Below are 14,449 nucleotides of genomic sequence, written 5' to 3' on the forward strand. Positions count from 1 at the left end.
GGCGCCTTGTTGCCTTAGATTAGCTAACAGCCACGTTAGCTAACAGCCACGTTAGCTAACAGCTACGTTAGCTAACAGCTACGTTAGCTCGACAGTAGTTAGTCTCTTTCGTTTCTGACTGGGATGCGTTGCCGTTCCCGTCGGCTAACATGTTGGCTCATCAGCTTCATTAGCAAACATGCTAACAGGTAGCACGCGTTGGGACCGACTTTAACAGAGTGGATCAGTCGCCCCCCCCCGATGCTAAAGGAGCAGCTTTCCTCGGTGGAGTCAATAACCGCGCAGCCACGACCGCGGTGTCAGCGTCCGGCCGGCCAACATCCGCGTAATTAATTAGCCGGTGTCTCCTCCGCTGAGCGCGAGCGCCCGACAGCGGGCGGCGAGCGTGCTCATCCATTACGGCGGCTCGCCGGGGGTCAGGCGTCCTGGCAGGAAGCAGCCGGCGAGAACGCCGCCACATTTAACCCGCCTCCATTTCATGAAATTGCCTTTCGGGTCGAGGGAAGCGGCTGCGGCTGTCAGTCAGAGCTAATCTGGTTAGCATCAATCAGGAGCCGCGGTCGCATGCCGGGGGGGCGCCGGACCCCCCCCCCCCCGGCACCATCACACCAGCTCATATCACCACATGTGGAAAAACAAGCCTGGGGAGTGGCGGCGGCGGTGGGAGGGAATCGTGGGGGGGTCGGAGCACTGCCCCCCCCCACGATTCCCCCCCACGCCGTCAGGAACGGGCATCGACGGCGTCCGTGGCGGGGCGGAGCTTTAATCAAGGCCGCCGCCTCAGATTAATGGGAGAAAACTGATAAAGGTGTCGTGTTGGCGGGCGGAATTCTGCCGACTCAGGATTCCGTCTGCGGCGCCGGGAAATGAGGAATTAGAGCGGAGATGAGAGGAGTGAGATGTTTGAGGTCATCGCGTTTAAAAATGACTTTTAATCAGAATTAAAAGGCGTCCGCAGAATCCCGGTGATGACTTCATTACCCGCGAATCAGGAATCATCCATTTCACCGGGACCACACGTCACAAGTTCTCCGGAACTCCGGAAATTCTAAAAGTATTCCGCTCAGAAATGTCCAGACTGCGTTTGAACGCATCATTTTGTTTAATCGGCATTAAATATCCCAACAAAACCGGAGCGACACCGACGGACGACTCGGCGCCAGCGGGACACGAATGGAGAACGGCGTTCTCGCTCCCCTTTGACCTTGTCACAATGCTAAGCTAACGCCGCACAGGAGTTATTCCGTTATTATGTAACCCTTCCGGGAGCGAGCGGAGCGGCGGGAACGCTGATCCGTGTCGCAGCTAAGCAGGAGTGACACTGTGGAGATGAAAGTCTTGTCATTCTTTCACCGCTGACGACCCGCGTATGCTAACGTGCTAACGTCCGAGCGCGTTGAGCTCCGGGGGGGCGGGGGGGGTGGGGGGGCGCTTCGGGGCAGCCTGGAGTGGTTAAAGTCAACGGGAACTAAAAACTAGGTGATACTAGCTAACATCGACCACAACCGAGAGGTGCCAATATCTCAAGGCTAGCCTCGCCCACCGCTAACGCTCGCTAACGTTAGCCCACCTTTAAAAACATTTGATCCCGGAGTTTTTAAAAACCTGCGAACGTTAAACTTTGCATGAAGTCGGAGTTGGAGATCGCAAACTTGAATAAACGCGGCTAATTAGCGCAGACAATTAGCAACGTTCGGAGCGTCTAGCTCAGGTAAAGGTCTGGGGGCCGTCACCTAGCAACCGGGCCAGTATCGGCAGACAATTAGCATCGGGAGTGTTGGCGCTCTTTAGAGGACAATAATTGTGCCGCATCGATCCGTGTTCGGTCAACGGATTCATCGAGCGGATTGATACGTTGGCCGGGCGGAAAATACGTTAATGATCCGTCCGGAAATCCATCGGCTGCTGTTTAACATTCCGGATCCGTTTCTGGATCAACAGCGAAGTTTTAATTCAGCTCAACGAGGAGAAAAGAGCCGATCCGTTCAAATCAATCGTCCGATTGGGAATTCTTGTGGAACCGGACCTGTTCTGGGTTTCTGCCTGGTACCGGCTGGTGTTCCTGGAGACCCCGGCGCCGGACCGTCTGGGTTATTCGTCACGAACAGGAAGTTGACGCTGCTAACTTCCTGTTTTCAGGGAACGCTGCAGCAGCAGGAGGGAACGGCCAATCGGATCGCTCCGTCGCCATAACAACAGGATCAGCGGCCTCCTCTGATTGGCTCCAAACCCCGTTGGCTCCGCCTCTGGTTGTTTTCCGTCTCCCCCGGCTAACCCCCCCTCATCAGAGAGGTCATGTGACCCCACAGAGGCGGCGCCGGGATCACCTGCCACCGCAGCAGCTGTCGGCACCGGCCGACCCGCTCCGGATCTGCTCCGGGATTAATATTTCATCGCTCACGTAATAGAAAAACAGATGCTGCGCCGCCGTGCATGCTGGGAAATCCGGCGTTACTTACGGCGAGGAGCTAAATTCAGAGTGAAATATGCATCCGGCGGCGCTCCAATCAGGCCGCGGCGCTGTAATGGGATATCGACAGATCCCGTTTATGCCGCCGCCCTGACCTCCGCGCCGGACTAATAAAACTTTTGGTACATTGAAGCGTAAAGACGCCGCGGCCGTATTTCAGCGCCGCCGCTGCCCTTTAAAGCGTTGACCTCCTCGGAGAACCGGCCGCCGCCGTGATTAATACCGCCGCCGTTTATTGGCACCAATAGGTCACCGGCACGACCTCGGCGGGAGCGCCGGGATCGAAGAACACGGGGCGGGAAGGAGAGCGGTGGGCCGCCCACGGCCTTTAGCCCCGCCCACACAAGACTGTGAGCCCCCCCACACACACACACACACACACACACACACACAGGAAAGATCATAATGTCACTGATCAACGTCAACGATCCAAATATCCATCGATGCGATTTAGGCAGGAAATGAGTCCGCGTACGTAAATGTCAGGAGTTCTGCCGGGCCCGTTCCCGGGTCACAGCTGGACAAAGAGGCGCATTAATAACCTGAACTGGGCGAAAAGGCGCCGTTGTTTCGGTGGTGAGAATGGGCTGAACCAGGAACCAGGAACCAGAACCAGAACCAGAACCAGGAACCAGAACCAGAACCAGAACCAGAACCAGGAACCAGAACCAGAACCAGAACCAGGAACCAGAACCAGAACCAGAACCAGAACCAGAACCAGAACCAGGAAACAGAACCAGGAAGTGGCGCCGCAGCTAAAGAGCCTGTTCGCTCTGGTTAATCAGCGCTAAAGCGCCGCGTTCCTTCATCACACTGATGCATAAACAAACAGGCAGTCAGGCGCACACACACACACACACACACACACACACACACACACACACACACACACGAGCTACTGTCTCCGGGTGCAGCGGGGGCGTGCACGCCACGTGCACGCTCTCATTCGCACATTTTTCCGGGACCAAAGGAAGAGCTGACTGCAACATTTTTCCTCCACTTCAGAAAAGTAGCCGGTGTCAGGATGATAAATGAGGGATCGCCAGCGCGAGCGTGCGCGAGCGTGCGCTCGCGCACGTTCCGCTGCACAGGAGCTTCTGCTAACGCCGCCTCCTCGCCGCGTCGGAGGGGCCGCCGGCGGCGCTCCGAGGGGGGGCCGCATGCAAATTACATGGCGGGACAAGTGATTAGCGACGTGCGCTTGCTATCAACATAACAATAATGTGTGGAACAGGGGGGGCGCGGGGGGGCTGACCTGACATCAGCGGCGCCGCGACGGCGAGCGTGTTTTTTCTGTTTTAAATACCAGGTGTTAGCCGGCGAAAGGTTGATTGCTAATTTCCCCGAGGTGAGCGCGGCTCACAGAACATCTGACGGGCCCTCGGACTGCTGATGCTAGCGCGGCACACACACACGCTAGCATGGCAGACACGTGCTAGCGCGTCACACACACACACACGCTAGCATGGCAGACACATGCTAGCGCGGCACACACACACATGCTAGCGCATCACACACACACACGCTAGCATGGCAGCAGAGCTTCCCAACGTCTGTAGCATCACCGACAGAACGGCGACAGGAAGATTGATGGGCGGCGAGGGCCGGCTGGATGCTCCGCTGGGCCGCTACGCAAAGCGCGGCGCTCGTTGTTGTTGTTGTCGCGGGCGTGATGATGCGCGTCCTGAAGAGGCTCCAGGATCCACGGGAACTCCAGGAAAACAGACATTTACCTGAAAACCTCTTTGTTTCTTTGGTTTTCCTGAATCAACACAGTTAGCGCTAAAGTTAGCATCGTGGGCGGGACCTGCGGCTCGGGGGCGTGGCCTAGCGCCCCCCAGATCGATTCCAATGTAATTCCGATGTAATTCCGATGGCAGGGACTCTTCCTTCCTGGGGAGGGATGCGGGAGCGGAGGCGTCCCAGAGGGAACGTTTCCGTCGCTGCTGTAGAGGAAGACGGAGCGTTCGGATCAGCAGCGTTCCCTCGCCACGCTCCCTCCGAAGGCCCGCGGCGACCTGCGACTCGCCACTATCTCAAGGGTGTGATAACCCCGCCCCCTTATCAGCGAGCACTCACAACCAGATCATGTGACCAGATCATGTGACCAGATCATGTGACCAGATCATGTGACCAGATCATGTGACAGCCATCGGCCGCCAACGCCGGCGAGGAGGCGGATTTTGCCGCAGCGGCGCTGGAAGACAAAGAGACGCACGATAAGACGGAGGAGTGCGTCCGTATCGACTGCTGTCAGTTAGCGGCGTGTTCAGGAGTGTGTTCGGGATTACAGGGATTAGTCCTATCGGATGACGGGGGGGTTATCAGGCGTCCCGGCTCGCGGCCTCTTCCCGACGCTCCTCTTCCCGACGCTCCCGCTGCCCATTAACTTGGAGGATTTATGACTTTGGAGAAACAATTAAGGCTGCGATTCTTATGAGAGGCTGATTAAGGCGCCGCTCCCCTGCGGCGTTCCGACACTCACCAAACTTTAGGCGGCTCCCGGCGTTCCGCTGTGATTTAAGATGCTAAGGCGGCTCACAGCCGATTCCGACACTCGGAGAACCAATTTAGTTTCCATTGATCGCTTTTCAAGCAATTAGATTTCCATCGACAAAAGAAATCTGGAGGGGGGCGGGTTGGGAACGCCGCTGTGATTTGCACGTTTATTCAGGGCGCGCGACCCCCTCCGCTGACCCCTGACAGATCCCTGCCCCCCCCGCCGCCAAACTCCGGACAGCAAATAACTCAGCGGGCGTGAAAAAGCGGCTGGCGTCAGATTCCATATCCGTCTTTATTCCCGATATCGCCTCTTTGTTTCTGCAAACTTGGCTGATTTTCTAAATTGTGGAGTATCGACTGTTCCGGAGGCTGACCAAGCGCGGCTGATGTAACATCGGAGGGAACGATATCCCGCCGGTCCGAGGAGCCGGGGCCACGCTGGACCGGCGCCAGGCCTGGCGGGGAGCCGCGCGCTTCCTGCCGGGAACGCCGTCGGCCCAAAGCTCCGCCGGGCCTGCAGAGAAGTCGTCCTGGACCTGGTCGGGCGTCCAGTCGGCTCCGGAACGCGACGCTTCCGTCTTGGCAACGCACGGCAACCCTCAGGTGACGGGGGGGCGGGGCTTCTGGATCAGCTCGCCGTTGCCTTTAATGTTTTTGGGCACCTGCGGCTAAATGTGTTAAAGATTCCATATTGAAATTCCGGTGGGTGAGGATTAGATCCGGGGGATAAAACAGGAACGCCATTAATGCAAGAGTAGGAAGTAATTCCCAGCGTGCTCCCAGAGGAAATCCAGCGTTCCCCAAAGCCTGGGGATTTTGACAAATGCCTCCTCGACTCCGGCAAAGGAGACAAATGTTACATTTAAACAGAAATACTTAATTTCCGCTTTGGTGACGGGCGGCAGACGCCATTCATCAGCGGAGGCCGCCGCTCCGAGAGCCCGCCGCTCCGAGAGCCCGCCGCTCCGAGAGCCCGCCGCTCCGAGAGCGCGCCGCTCCGAGAGCCCGCTAAGAACCAGATGATCGCCTCTTCCGCTCCATCCGTCAAGTGTGATCGGAGAAAGAAAAGCTTCAGAAACGTTGAGCGACGCCCACGCGGGAAGAGCGATCCCGGCGCCGCTGCCGTGACACCGCGACCTCCTGTGGATCCGGATCACCCACGAGGGCGTCGGAGCGGCGTGCCGGGGCCCCGAGCTGCTAACGAGCAACCTCATCTCCGCGTGGGGGAACCGCGGCGTCCGCCACGTCACGCCAGCGTCCGAGCTGTGGATCCTCGCCATTATGGCGTTGAGCCACGCCAACTGTTGCATGCTGGGAGATTTTCCGAGGTCCGTATTATGATAATGAGCGCCGACGTGCTGTCGCGCTAATTGCTTGTTTATCTCGCCGTCGCTTCCAAATTCCTGGTGGTAGCCCTGAAAGTTACCGCGGCAACACGTCTTGTTGTTGTTCCACTTCGGAAAGTTTATTTCTCACGGAAGATTTAGTGGAACGGAATAAATCAGCGGAAATTTTCAATATACTGGGAATGTGGAGACGCCAGCGTCGCTCGACGTGAACAACACGTGTGTTGATGAAAACCGCTGCTCCCATTGGGCGGACGCTCCTCGGAAAATTCCGGAAGCTAATTTCAGGATGGACAGAATATCGCGTTGCTGAGAGTCTCTTTGGGTGTCTGGCAGAGGGCGTGGCCTCCCGCGTGGGCTTGGCCTCTGAGTGGGTGTGTCACTCTGAGTGGGCGTGGCCTCCCGTGGGAGGTGGCCGTCCGCTATGGGCGTGACCTATTGGGTGGGCGTGACCTCCCGGTGGGCGTGTCCAAAGACGTTAGCGTGCTGACGCTAGCGCGGTGCACGTGGGCCTTTCTTCTTTCCAGACACTCAAACATCTTTTGGGAGAATAGAAGGTAAAAACGGGGACAAACACTAACGAGCAGCTGATTATTAACGAGGGCGCCGCTCAGTAGAAAACACCACATGCTCGGAGGAAAAGTCCGAGCAGGAGCGCAGCAGCGTTCCATTTTTAAGCACCAGTCTGACCCATTTTTAATCACGGAGAAGCACCTCGGAACTCCGCAGCAGGATGTGGAACCAGGAGACGCGTGGGACGGACGTCCCGCCAGGACAAACGCGGGAACGCCGGGACGGGGGTCAGCTGAGGACGGGCGGCGCAGCAGTGCCGCCACGGTCGCACCGGCGCTCCCTGTCAGCGTTCCCGGTGATGCAGGCCGGAGATAACGGCTTCATTCCAGCCTCAGCACTTTTCCTGCGCCGTCCCCGCCTCTCGCCGTGTCCATGCATCAGCCCGCCGCCGCCACGCCGCCACTCTCCACTGCGGCAACGATTTGTCTGTGATGGAAGCCCCCCCCCCCCCCCATCCCGGTGCTGCCAGGTCTCCTCAGGAACGCCGTCCTGGTCCCCCCCCCCCCCCCCCCCCCCAGACGAGGGAGGGGTCCCCACCACAGAAGAAGAACCTTCCGCATCATCAGGGTTCGCTGTCGCAGTTCTTCCTCCTCTAAATTCACTCCGTGAGCTTCTCCTCATTTTTACGGGTGGACGGGATAAAACACTTGGAATCTCGGGAATGACGCTGTGGGACGTCTGACGTGATCGATAAGAGCAGAAGAGGCTAACTGGAGTTTTACAGCCTCGCCGCTGCTGATCACTGGGAGCTCCTCGCAGTCGTAACGCAGGATTTATAAGCAGATAATGTTCCGGGACTCTTCCGAGAGTCGGCGTTCCGGCTCCCCGAGCACGTTTTCCTAAACATGTGTGTTTTTGTTCCGTTTAACGGTTCGTCTTCGGCGCCGCGGCCCCACAAATAAACACGTTCCTCTATTCTCAAAGCAATTAACGGTTAAATTTAAAGTGTGCTAAGACAGATTACCCACAATGCAATTCTGCTGTCAATTCACATTCGCCCCAGCGGGTCGGGGGGGGGGTCAGGGCACCGGGGCAGAACCACCTCCGCGGGGGCGGGGGGGCGTCGTGACAGCGCCGCCTTAAAACCCTTTCAGCTAACAGAGAACAATAGAGGTTAGCAGGCGGCTAGCGCTACGTTAGCGGTCAGGACTTCCCTCTCAAACCGTAAAGGTGGATCCAGAATTTCCCGATTTTCCGGCTTCCTGAGAGTTTTAGTCGCGTGAGCGTCGTGGTGCGGATCGTTTCCGAGGAGCAACGTGGAGCCGCTGTTGTGACAGCTGATGCCGCGCGAGCTGGTGGGTGAGTAATGATCTGGGATGTAGCACGCCGCTCGCACGCCGCTCCTCCGCGTGGAGGCGGGGAAATGTGCTTTTTATCGCGTGTCATGAACACATCCGCTCCCGATCTCCCCGCAAAAAAAATATTACCAAACGCTGTAATTACGCCGTATCTGCGGCGTCCGCGGCTGCAGGCTAGCCGGCGTCCCGGGCCTCAGATTCCAGCTTTATCATATTTTAGTTTTATTTGAGGGCGGCGGCGGCGGCGGCGCCTCCAGTCAGCCATAATTGAAGCGGGGAAGGAAGATGTAGAGGCTGCGCGGCGCTCCTGGTAATCAAGCCCTCCGTCCCGCCGCCGCCGCCATTCCTCAAAGTGAAATATCCTCCCGATCTTTACAGTAATGTGCAGCCGCTCCTCCGCACGCCGCCGCCGGAGGCTAATTAGCACGCGCACGTTCACATGCAGGCGCCGCCGACTGGCCCTGGCAACGCCGGCGGTCAACGATTAAATGATCGCGCACAAAACAACGGCGGCGTTGAGGGCAGATGTGGGCGTGGCGGCCGCAGTCCCCGCCCACTTTTCCTCATGTGTTCTGCGGCGGGAAACTTCTTCCATGATAAATGCTAATGCTAGCACAGCTTTGGCCTGGAGCGCTGTCCTCAAACAGGAAGCTGGAAGCGTCACTTCCTGTCCATGAGCCACGTGTCCTCTGGACATGCTGCCCCCTGCTGGCCTGGCGGCGCACACGCGTGTCACTAACGTGTCTGCTCTCCGGGTCGGACCCGGACTTCTGATCCCATCAGAACTCCAGTCTGATCCGATTTTACGCACTTTTACCTCATCAAGCTGAGATGAATCTGCTGCACAAGCTGCCCGCCACAGATGGCGGGCGGAGCGCCGGACGCCGTCTGCGGCGGCGAGGAGCTTTTGTTGGGAGCTGCTGGACGCTAACGACATTAATTATTGGACGTTCCTTCCAATAAACCAGTCTGGCGCTCGTAAATCCGCCGCCGCCGTTATTAACCGCATCATCAACAAGATGGCGTTGGGGCAGACGCTCGCAGCTGGACGCCACACAGGAAGTGGGCGGCGGCGGCCATGTTGTTGAGCGGCGAGGCTGAGCAGGAGCGTCGGCTGCTGATCATATATAAACACGTGCGCGTGCACGTGGACGCTGCTGGTGAATGAATAAACACATACATCAATTTCAAAACGCCGCATTTGAATTTCAAATGCGGCGTTGCTGCTTTACGACGTGTCTCATTTCCCTGGTGGAGAAATAAAAGTAGGGGGGAATTTGGGGGGGGGCAGTGTAGTGGGGGGGGGGCAGTGTAGTGGGGGGGGGGGGGCAGTGTAGTGGGGGGGGGCAGCGTAGTGGGGTAGTACGCTGCCCCCCCCCACTACGCAGCCCCCCCCCCCCACTACACTGCTCCCCCCCCCCTTGTAGAGCTGGAGTGAGAAGTGGGGGTGAATTAAACAGCCCCCCCCCTGCACTTTCCCTTTTTTCAGCGGCGTTTAAAATCAATTCATTGGGAATGCTGACACAGCCGGCCGGAGAGTCCAGGATTTATGGCTCCCTCTAATGGGCAAAGCTCTGCACCAAAGTCCTGCCTCAGCACAATCCTGCCGCCGCCCAACCACCAGCCTCTCCCTTCACTCCAGCTTTTAAAGATGCAGCCCTCCCCTCCCCTCTCCTCTTCCCTCCTCCTCCCCCTCTCCTCCCATCCTCCTTCCCTCTCCTCTCCTTCCCCCTCTCTTCTCCTTCCCTTCCCTCCTCCTCCCCTCCCCTCCCCCCTACTCTCCCCCCCATCCTCCTTCCCCCTCCCCTCCTCCCCTTCCCACTCTCTTCTCCTTCCCTTCCCTCCTCCTCCCCTCCCCTCCCCCCTACTCTCCCCCCCATCCTCCTTCCCTCTCCTCCCCTTCCCACTCTCTTCTCCTTCCCTTCCCTCCTCTCCTCCCCCCCCCCCCCCCTGTAATTACTATTGTTATTAACACTACGTCAGAATTCTTCCTTTCATCAAACTTTTCCAAAAAACGTTTCATTTCCAACAGAACTTTATTTGTTCTGCTTTGACTCAACAGAACCTTCAGGGTCCCTCCATGTGCCCCCCCCCCACCCCCAATGAGAGGTCCTGCATCACCACCCCCCCCAGATTAGCCCCCCCCATTAGCAGGAAACAGCAGCTTGGCGCTAACCTTAACCAGAACTGACCACTTGGCGAGCTTCATTATAGAACCATGCATGGAAAATGGAGCCGCGTCTCCGGCCGTCACATCCAATTTCTAAATACAACCCCCCCCCCCCCCCCCCCCGGGACAAGATCTCCCTTTTCCTGGAGATCAACCTTCTCCTTGTTTCATAAAGGATGATCTGATTAAAGTTGATTACCCACCTTGTTAGCGGAGCGTTTCATATTTGATAGCGTGGCGCCGTGAGACGGGCCACCGCCGCGGCCTGGTTCTGAGGCCACGGCAGCGGGCCTTTTCAGGGAACGCCGTCTCCCTGCCGGAGCCAAAGCTCAATACTAACACCTGGAAAAATATCAAACGCCGCAGCTTTTCCTCCCGCTAATGAGCAACAACCCGACCGGACAAATCTAAACAGGAAGCTGAGAGGTGGGTCGGCGGGGGGGCGGGGGGACGGCACAGGTCACTGCTGAAATATTCAGCCCCCATTAGCGCGCCGCCGTGCTAATGCAGCTTCTCAAAACATCCAGATCAGGAGAGACGGGCGATGCAAATCAGGAGATGCACGAGTCTTTGAGGCTAATTTAGCTCGTTATGGTCCTCACCTCGCCTGTAAGTGCCTCCTGTGTGTGAGTGTGTGAGTGTGTGTGTGAGTGTGTGTGAGTGTGTGTGTGTGTGTGGGGGGGGGGGGGGGCATGAGAAACGCACTGTTCTTGGAGGATTACAGTCAGAATCCAGCGAGACCTCAGGCTGCGTCTGAACCAGGAGAAGCGCTCGTTTACTCATTACATCATTATTAGAAGTAAGCGGTTGCCATGGCAGCAGGCGAGCCCCAAACCGTCGATTCTGGGCGAACGCACCAGCGTTTGCCGCGTAAATCGTCCCAACGTTGAGGACGCGAGCAGCTGTGGGAGGTTGTTGGGTTAACTTGGTCCTCCTCCGCCCACCAGCGCGGACCTTCAGCGGGCGGCGGCGGGGGGGGACACATCCCGCCCACCGCCGTACGAGGGGGCGGCGGGGGACACATCCCGCCCACCGCCGTACGAGGGGGCGCCGAAGGTCCGTCGTTACGGAGCCGCGGAGATGATCCGGCAATAATCCAGAACTATAACGGAGCAATTAGACTAATGGAAACCGTCCCCGTTCCTCCCGCCCGGCGGCACCAGAGCGCCCCCCCGGGTGCCCCCTCCGAGGTGAGGATGCAGTCGTGAAGTGGAGGTAATGGAGGCGGGCCGCCGCTCCTCGCCGCCACCTGCTCTACGGCTCCGCGGAGGAAGGGTGGCGAGGCAGATCCCCGTCTGGGGAAAGATGGCGCCGGCTCTCCATATGGATCGGAGGCTGTCGCCGGTCTTCCGCTGCGTAGCCAGCGCACATTAGCACGATACGGCCGGAGAGGGAGGAGCAACGCGCACATTAGCACGATACGGCCGGAGAGGGAGGAGCAACGCGCACATCAGCCACAGGTCATTCTGCCGTGAGACGGCGTCCAACGAAGCCCCCGGCGCCACGTTTGAGGTGGAGCTTCTGCCTCTGATGGCAGCGTAGAGACCAAGTGAGTCGAGAGGCGGTGGAGGACTCCACCCCTGGGGGGTTAGGGTTTGACTGGGGGGGACCCCCCCCAGATGGTTGCTCGCCAAATAATGAGCAACACACACGCAAGAGTTGGTACCACGTAGCAGCCAAGTCGAAACAAAGGAGAAGCTATAATGAAGCTAAGCTGATGCTAAAGCTGAAGCTAAGTCAAGCTAAGATGATGCTAAAGTCAAGCTAAGCTGATGCTAAAGTCAAGCTAAGTTGAAGCTAGCAACATCTGCTTTAAAGCTTTAAATTCAGACATTTTAAATAAAGCAGAACCAAGTCAGCGCTTCGGGTTTCGAAGCTCCGCCCACATCGACCTGAAGTAACGGGCATGTCGAGGGACGGCAGGAAGTCGGAGCCTCCCTGTGAGGAACGCCGCGGGGGCTGGGACTCACCTGCCCAGCTGGGGGTCTCCATGTACAGGTGAAGCCGGTCGGCCTGAAGCTCTGCCACTTGACTCGCTGATGTCGCCGCCGCCGCCGCCGCAGGTGCTGAAGAACCCTGCGGAGACACAGAACTTTGGTCAGAACCGGGTCGTAGCTCAAGCGTTGCTTCATTATTCCGCCCTCTAGCACGTTAGCGTTAGCTCCATTAACGGACCCTTGGTTAGCTGCCCTGGCCGATGCTAATCGGCTGCATGGTAAAGCGCCCGTGCCGCGCTCGCCGCCGCGCTCGCCGCCGCGCTCGCCGCTCATATTTGAGCGCGACAGCAGGTTTTGTGCGCGGCTGCTCTTCGTGCTGACTCGGCGAGCCGCGGTTGGCCGCCGCCCAGCCGCTGAACCGCAGAAAACGCATCGATTCCACCCCCACCCCCCACGCCGCCTCCCTGCCCCGCCCCCACACACCTGATTAAGCGCTCGCAGGGAAGCGTGCCAACGCAATTTGTCATTTATCAAAAGTAATTAAAAGCAATTTGGTCCCTCTTGTTGATTGGGAATTGACTAATTGTTGAGTCTGAGGGGAAAAATGGAGGAAGGAACGAAGGAGGGACGGATGAATTTTACATCAACTCGGAGGAAAAACATAAACGCTGTAAAACGAGGAGCCGACATCTGGCGGCGTGATTAGGACGGCGAGCGCGGAGCAGTTGTTGGGGGTGTGATGAACAGCCCGCGGGCGCTAAATAAAACATTAGCAGCAACATATTGACGAGGCAACTTAAAAGGCTGTTTTGGCTCCGTGTGGGGGGGGGGGACCCAAACACCGGTCGCTCACTTGTTAACAGGAAATGAAAAACGCCGCTCCCGCTTGGAATGAGATCTGAGGTGGTAAATACGAGCGTCTGGGCGGGGGGGGGGGGGGGGGGAGGAGGTGCGGCGGCGGCGGGGCCGAGGTTACGGCACGGCCGGCCAATGGGAGGCCGGCAGCATCGGTAACAGCCCGTGACGCACCATTACCCCCCCGTAAGGGCGGAATGAAATGTCAGGATTGATTCTGGGGGGGGGCTGAGATGGTCGCGGGCAGCTGAGGTGGACATTTTGTTGCGGTGGCGTTTTAGTTGGCGTCCCTGGATCACGAGGGCGGGAAAAGAGCCGGAGGAACACAGGAGGTGTGGGGGCCCCAGAGAGGACAGGGGCCGGGCCAGGGGACCCCCCCACAAGAAGAGACGCCTGAACTCAGGTGGGAGGAGCCTTCGTTAGCACCGCCGCCAGCACCGCTAACAGGTGCTGGTGCCCATTTACAACAAAAGATGTTTTTTTTCCACCCTTTTCAATTTTTCTGATCAAGTGTTGTAATTACACTGTGTTGTAATTACACTGTGTTGTAATTACACTCCCCTCTAATCGCTGCAGTTTTCCATGTGAGCGCTGCGGCGCCTCCTCCTGGGAGCTATCGCACGCACTGTTATTACAGGCCTGAGGCATGTTATTACACACAGCCTGTTATTACACGCAGCCTGTTATTACACGCAGCCTGTTATTACACGCAGCCTGTTATTACACATCATCAGCTGAGGCGGCGCTGCGGCTGACGCCGCCCTGGAAGCCCCGCCCATCCCTTCCTGGAAGCCCCGCCCATCCCTTCCTGCTGAAGGACTCAGGTGTGACGCTTTAGAGGTCTGAAGTAATGTGGGCGGAGCCTCGAGGAGCCCCCCCAGGGAGGCTGAGAGGCTCCTGTATCGCCCTCGGCAACCGCCGCCCCTCAAGGCCCCCCCCCCCCTCCCAGCACTTCTGAGGGAGGGGCCAGTTATCCAATAGCTGGGCAGATAGGTTGCCATGGAAACCTGAGGATTCGGATTTAACTAAACTGCTCCACTTTGTTCCTCCTCAGGTCCTCCAGGAACGTCTGAGGGAACGTCTGAGGGAACATCTGAGGGAACGTCTGAGGGAACGTCTGAGGGAACATCTGAGGGAACGTCTGAGGGAACAACTGAGGGAACGTCTGAGGGAACAACTGAGGGAACGTCTGAGGGAACATCTGAGGGAAGATCTGAGGGAACGTCTGAGGGAACTTCTGAGGGAACAGCTGAGGGAAGGTCTGAGGGAACATCTAAGGGAACAACTGAGGGAACGTC

General features: G+C 57.9%; 1 protein-coding gene across 10 annotated transcripts in view; it reads right to left on the reverse strand.

Moving 5' to 3' along the window:
- Positions 1-14,449, reverse strand: part of rbfox3a (RNA binding fox-1 homolog 3a) — a 261,145-nt gene that overhangs the window by 126,526 nt on the left and 120,170 nt on the right. For all 10 annotated transcript variants that reach the window (XM_029836491.1, XM_029836495.1, XM_029836498.1 and 7 more), the window contains one exon: positions 12,330-12,435. In XM_029836491.1, the coding sequence (XP_029692351.1) occupies positions 12,330-12,435 (106 nt within the window). The remainder of the gene's footprint in view (positions 1-12,329; positions 12,436-14,449) is intronic.

This window comes from Takifugu rubripes, chromosome 5, assembly GCF_901000725.2.
Source record: "Takifugu rubripes chromosome 5, fTakRub1.2, whole genome shotgun sequence".
NCBI lineage: Eukaryota > Metazoa > Chordata > Actinopteri > Tetraodontiformes > Tetraodontidae > Takifugu > Takifugu rubripes.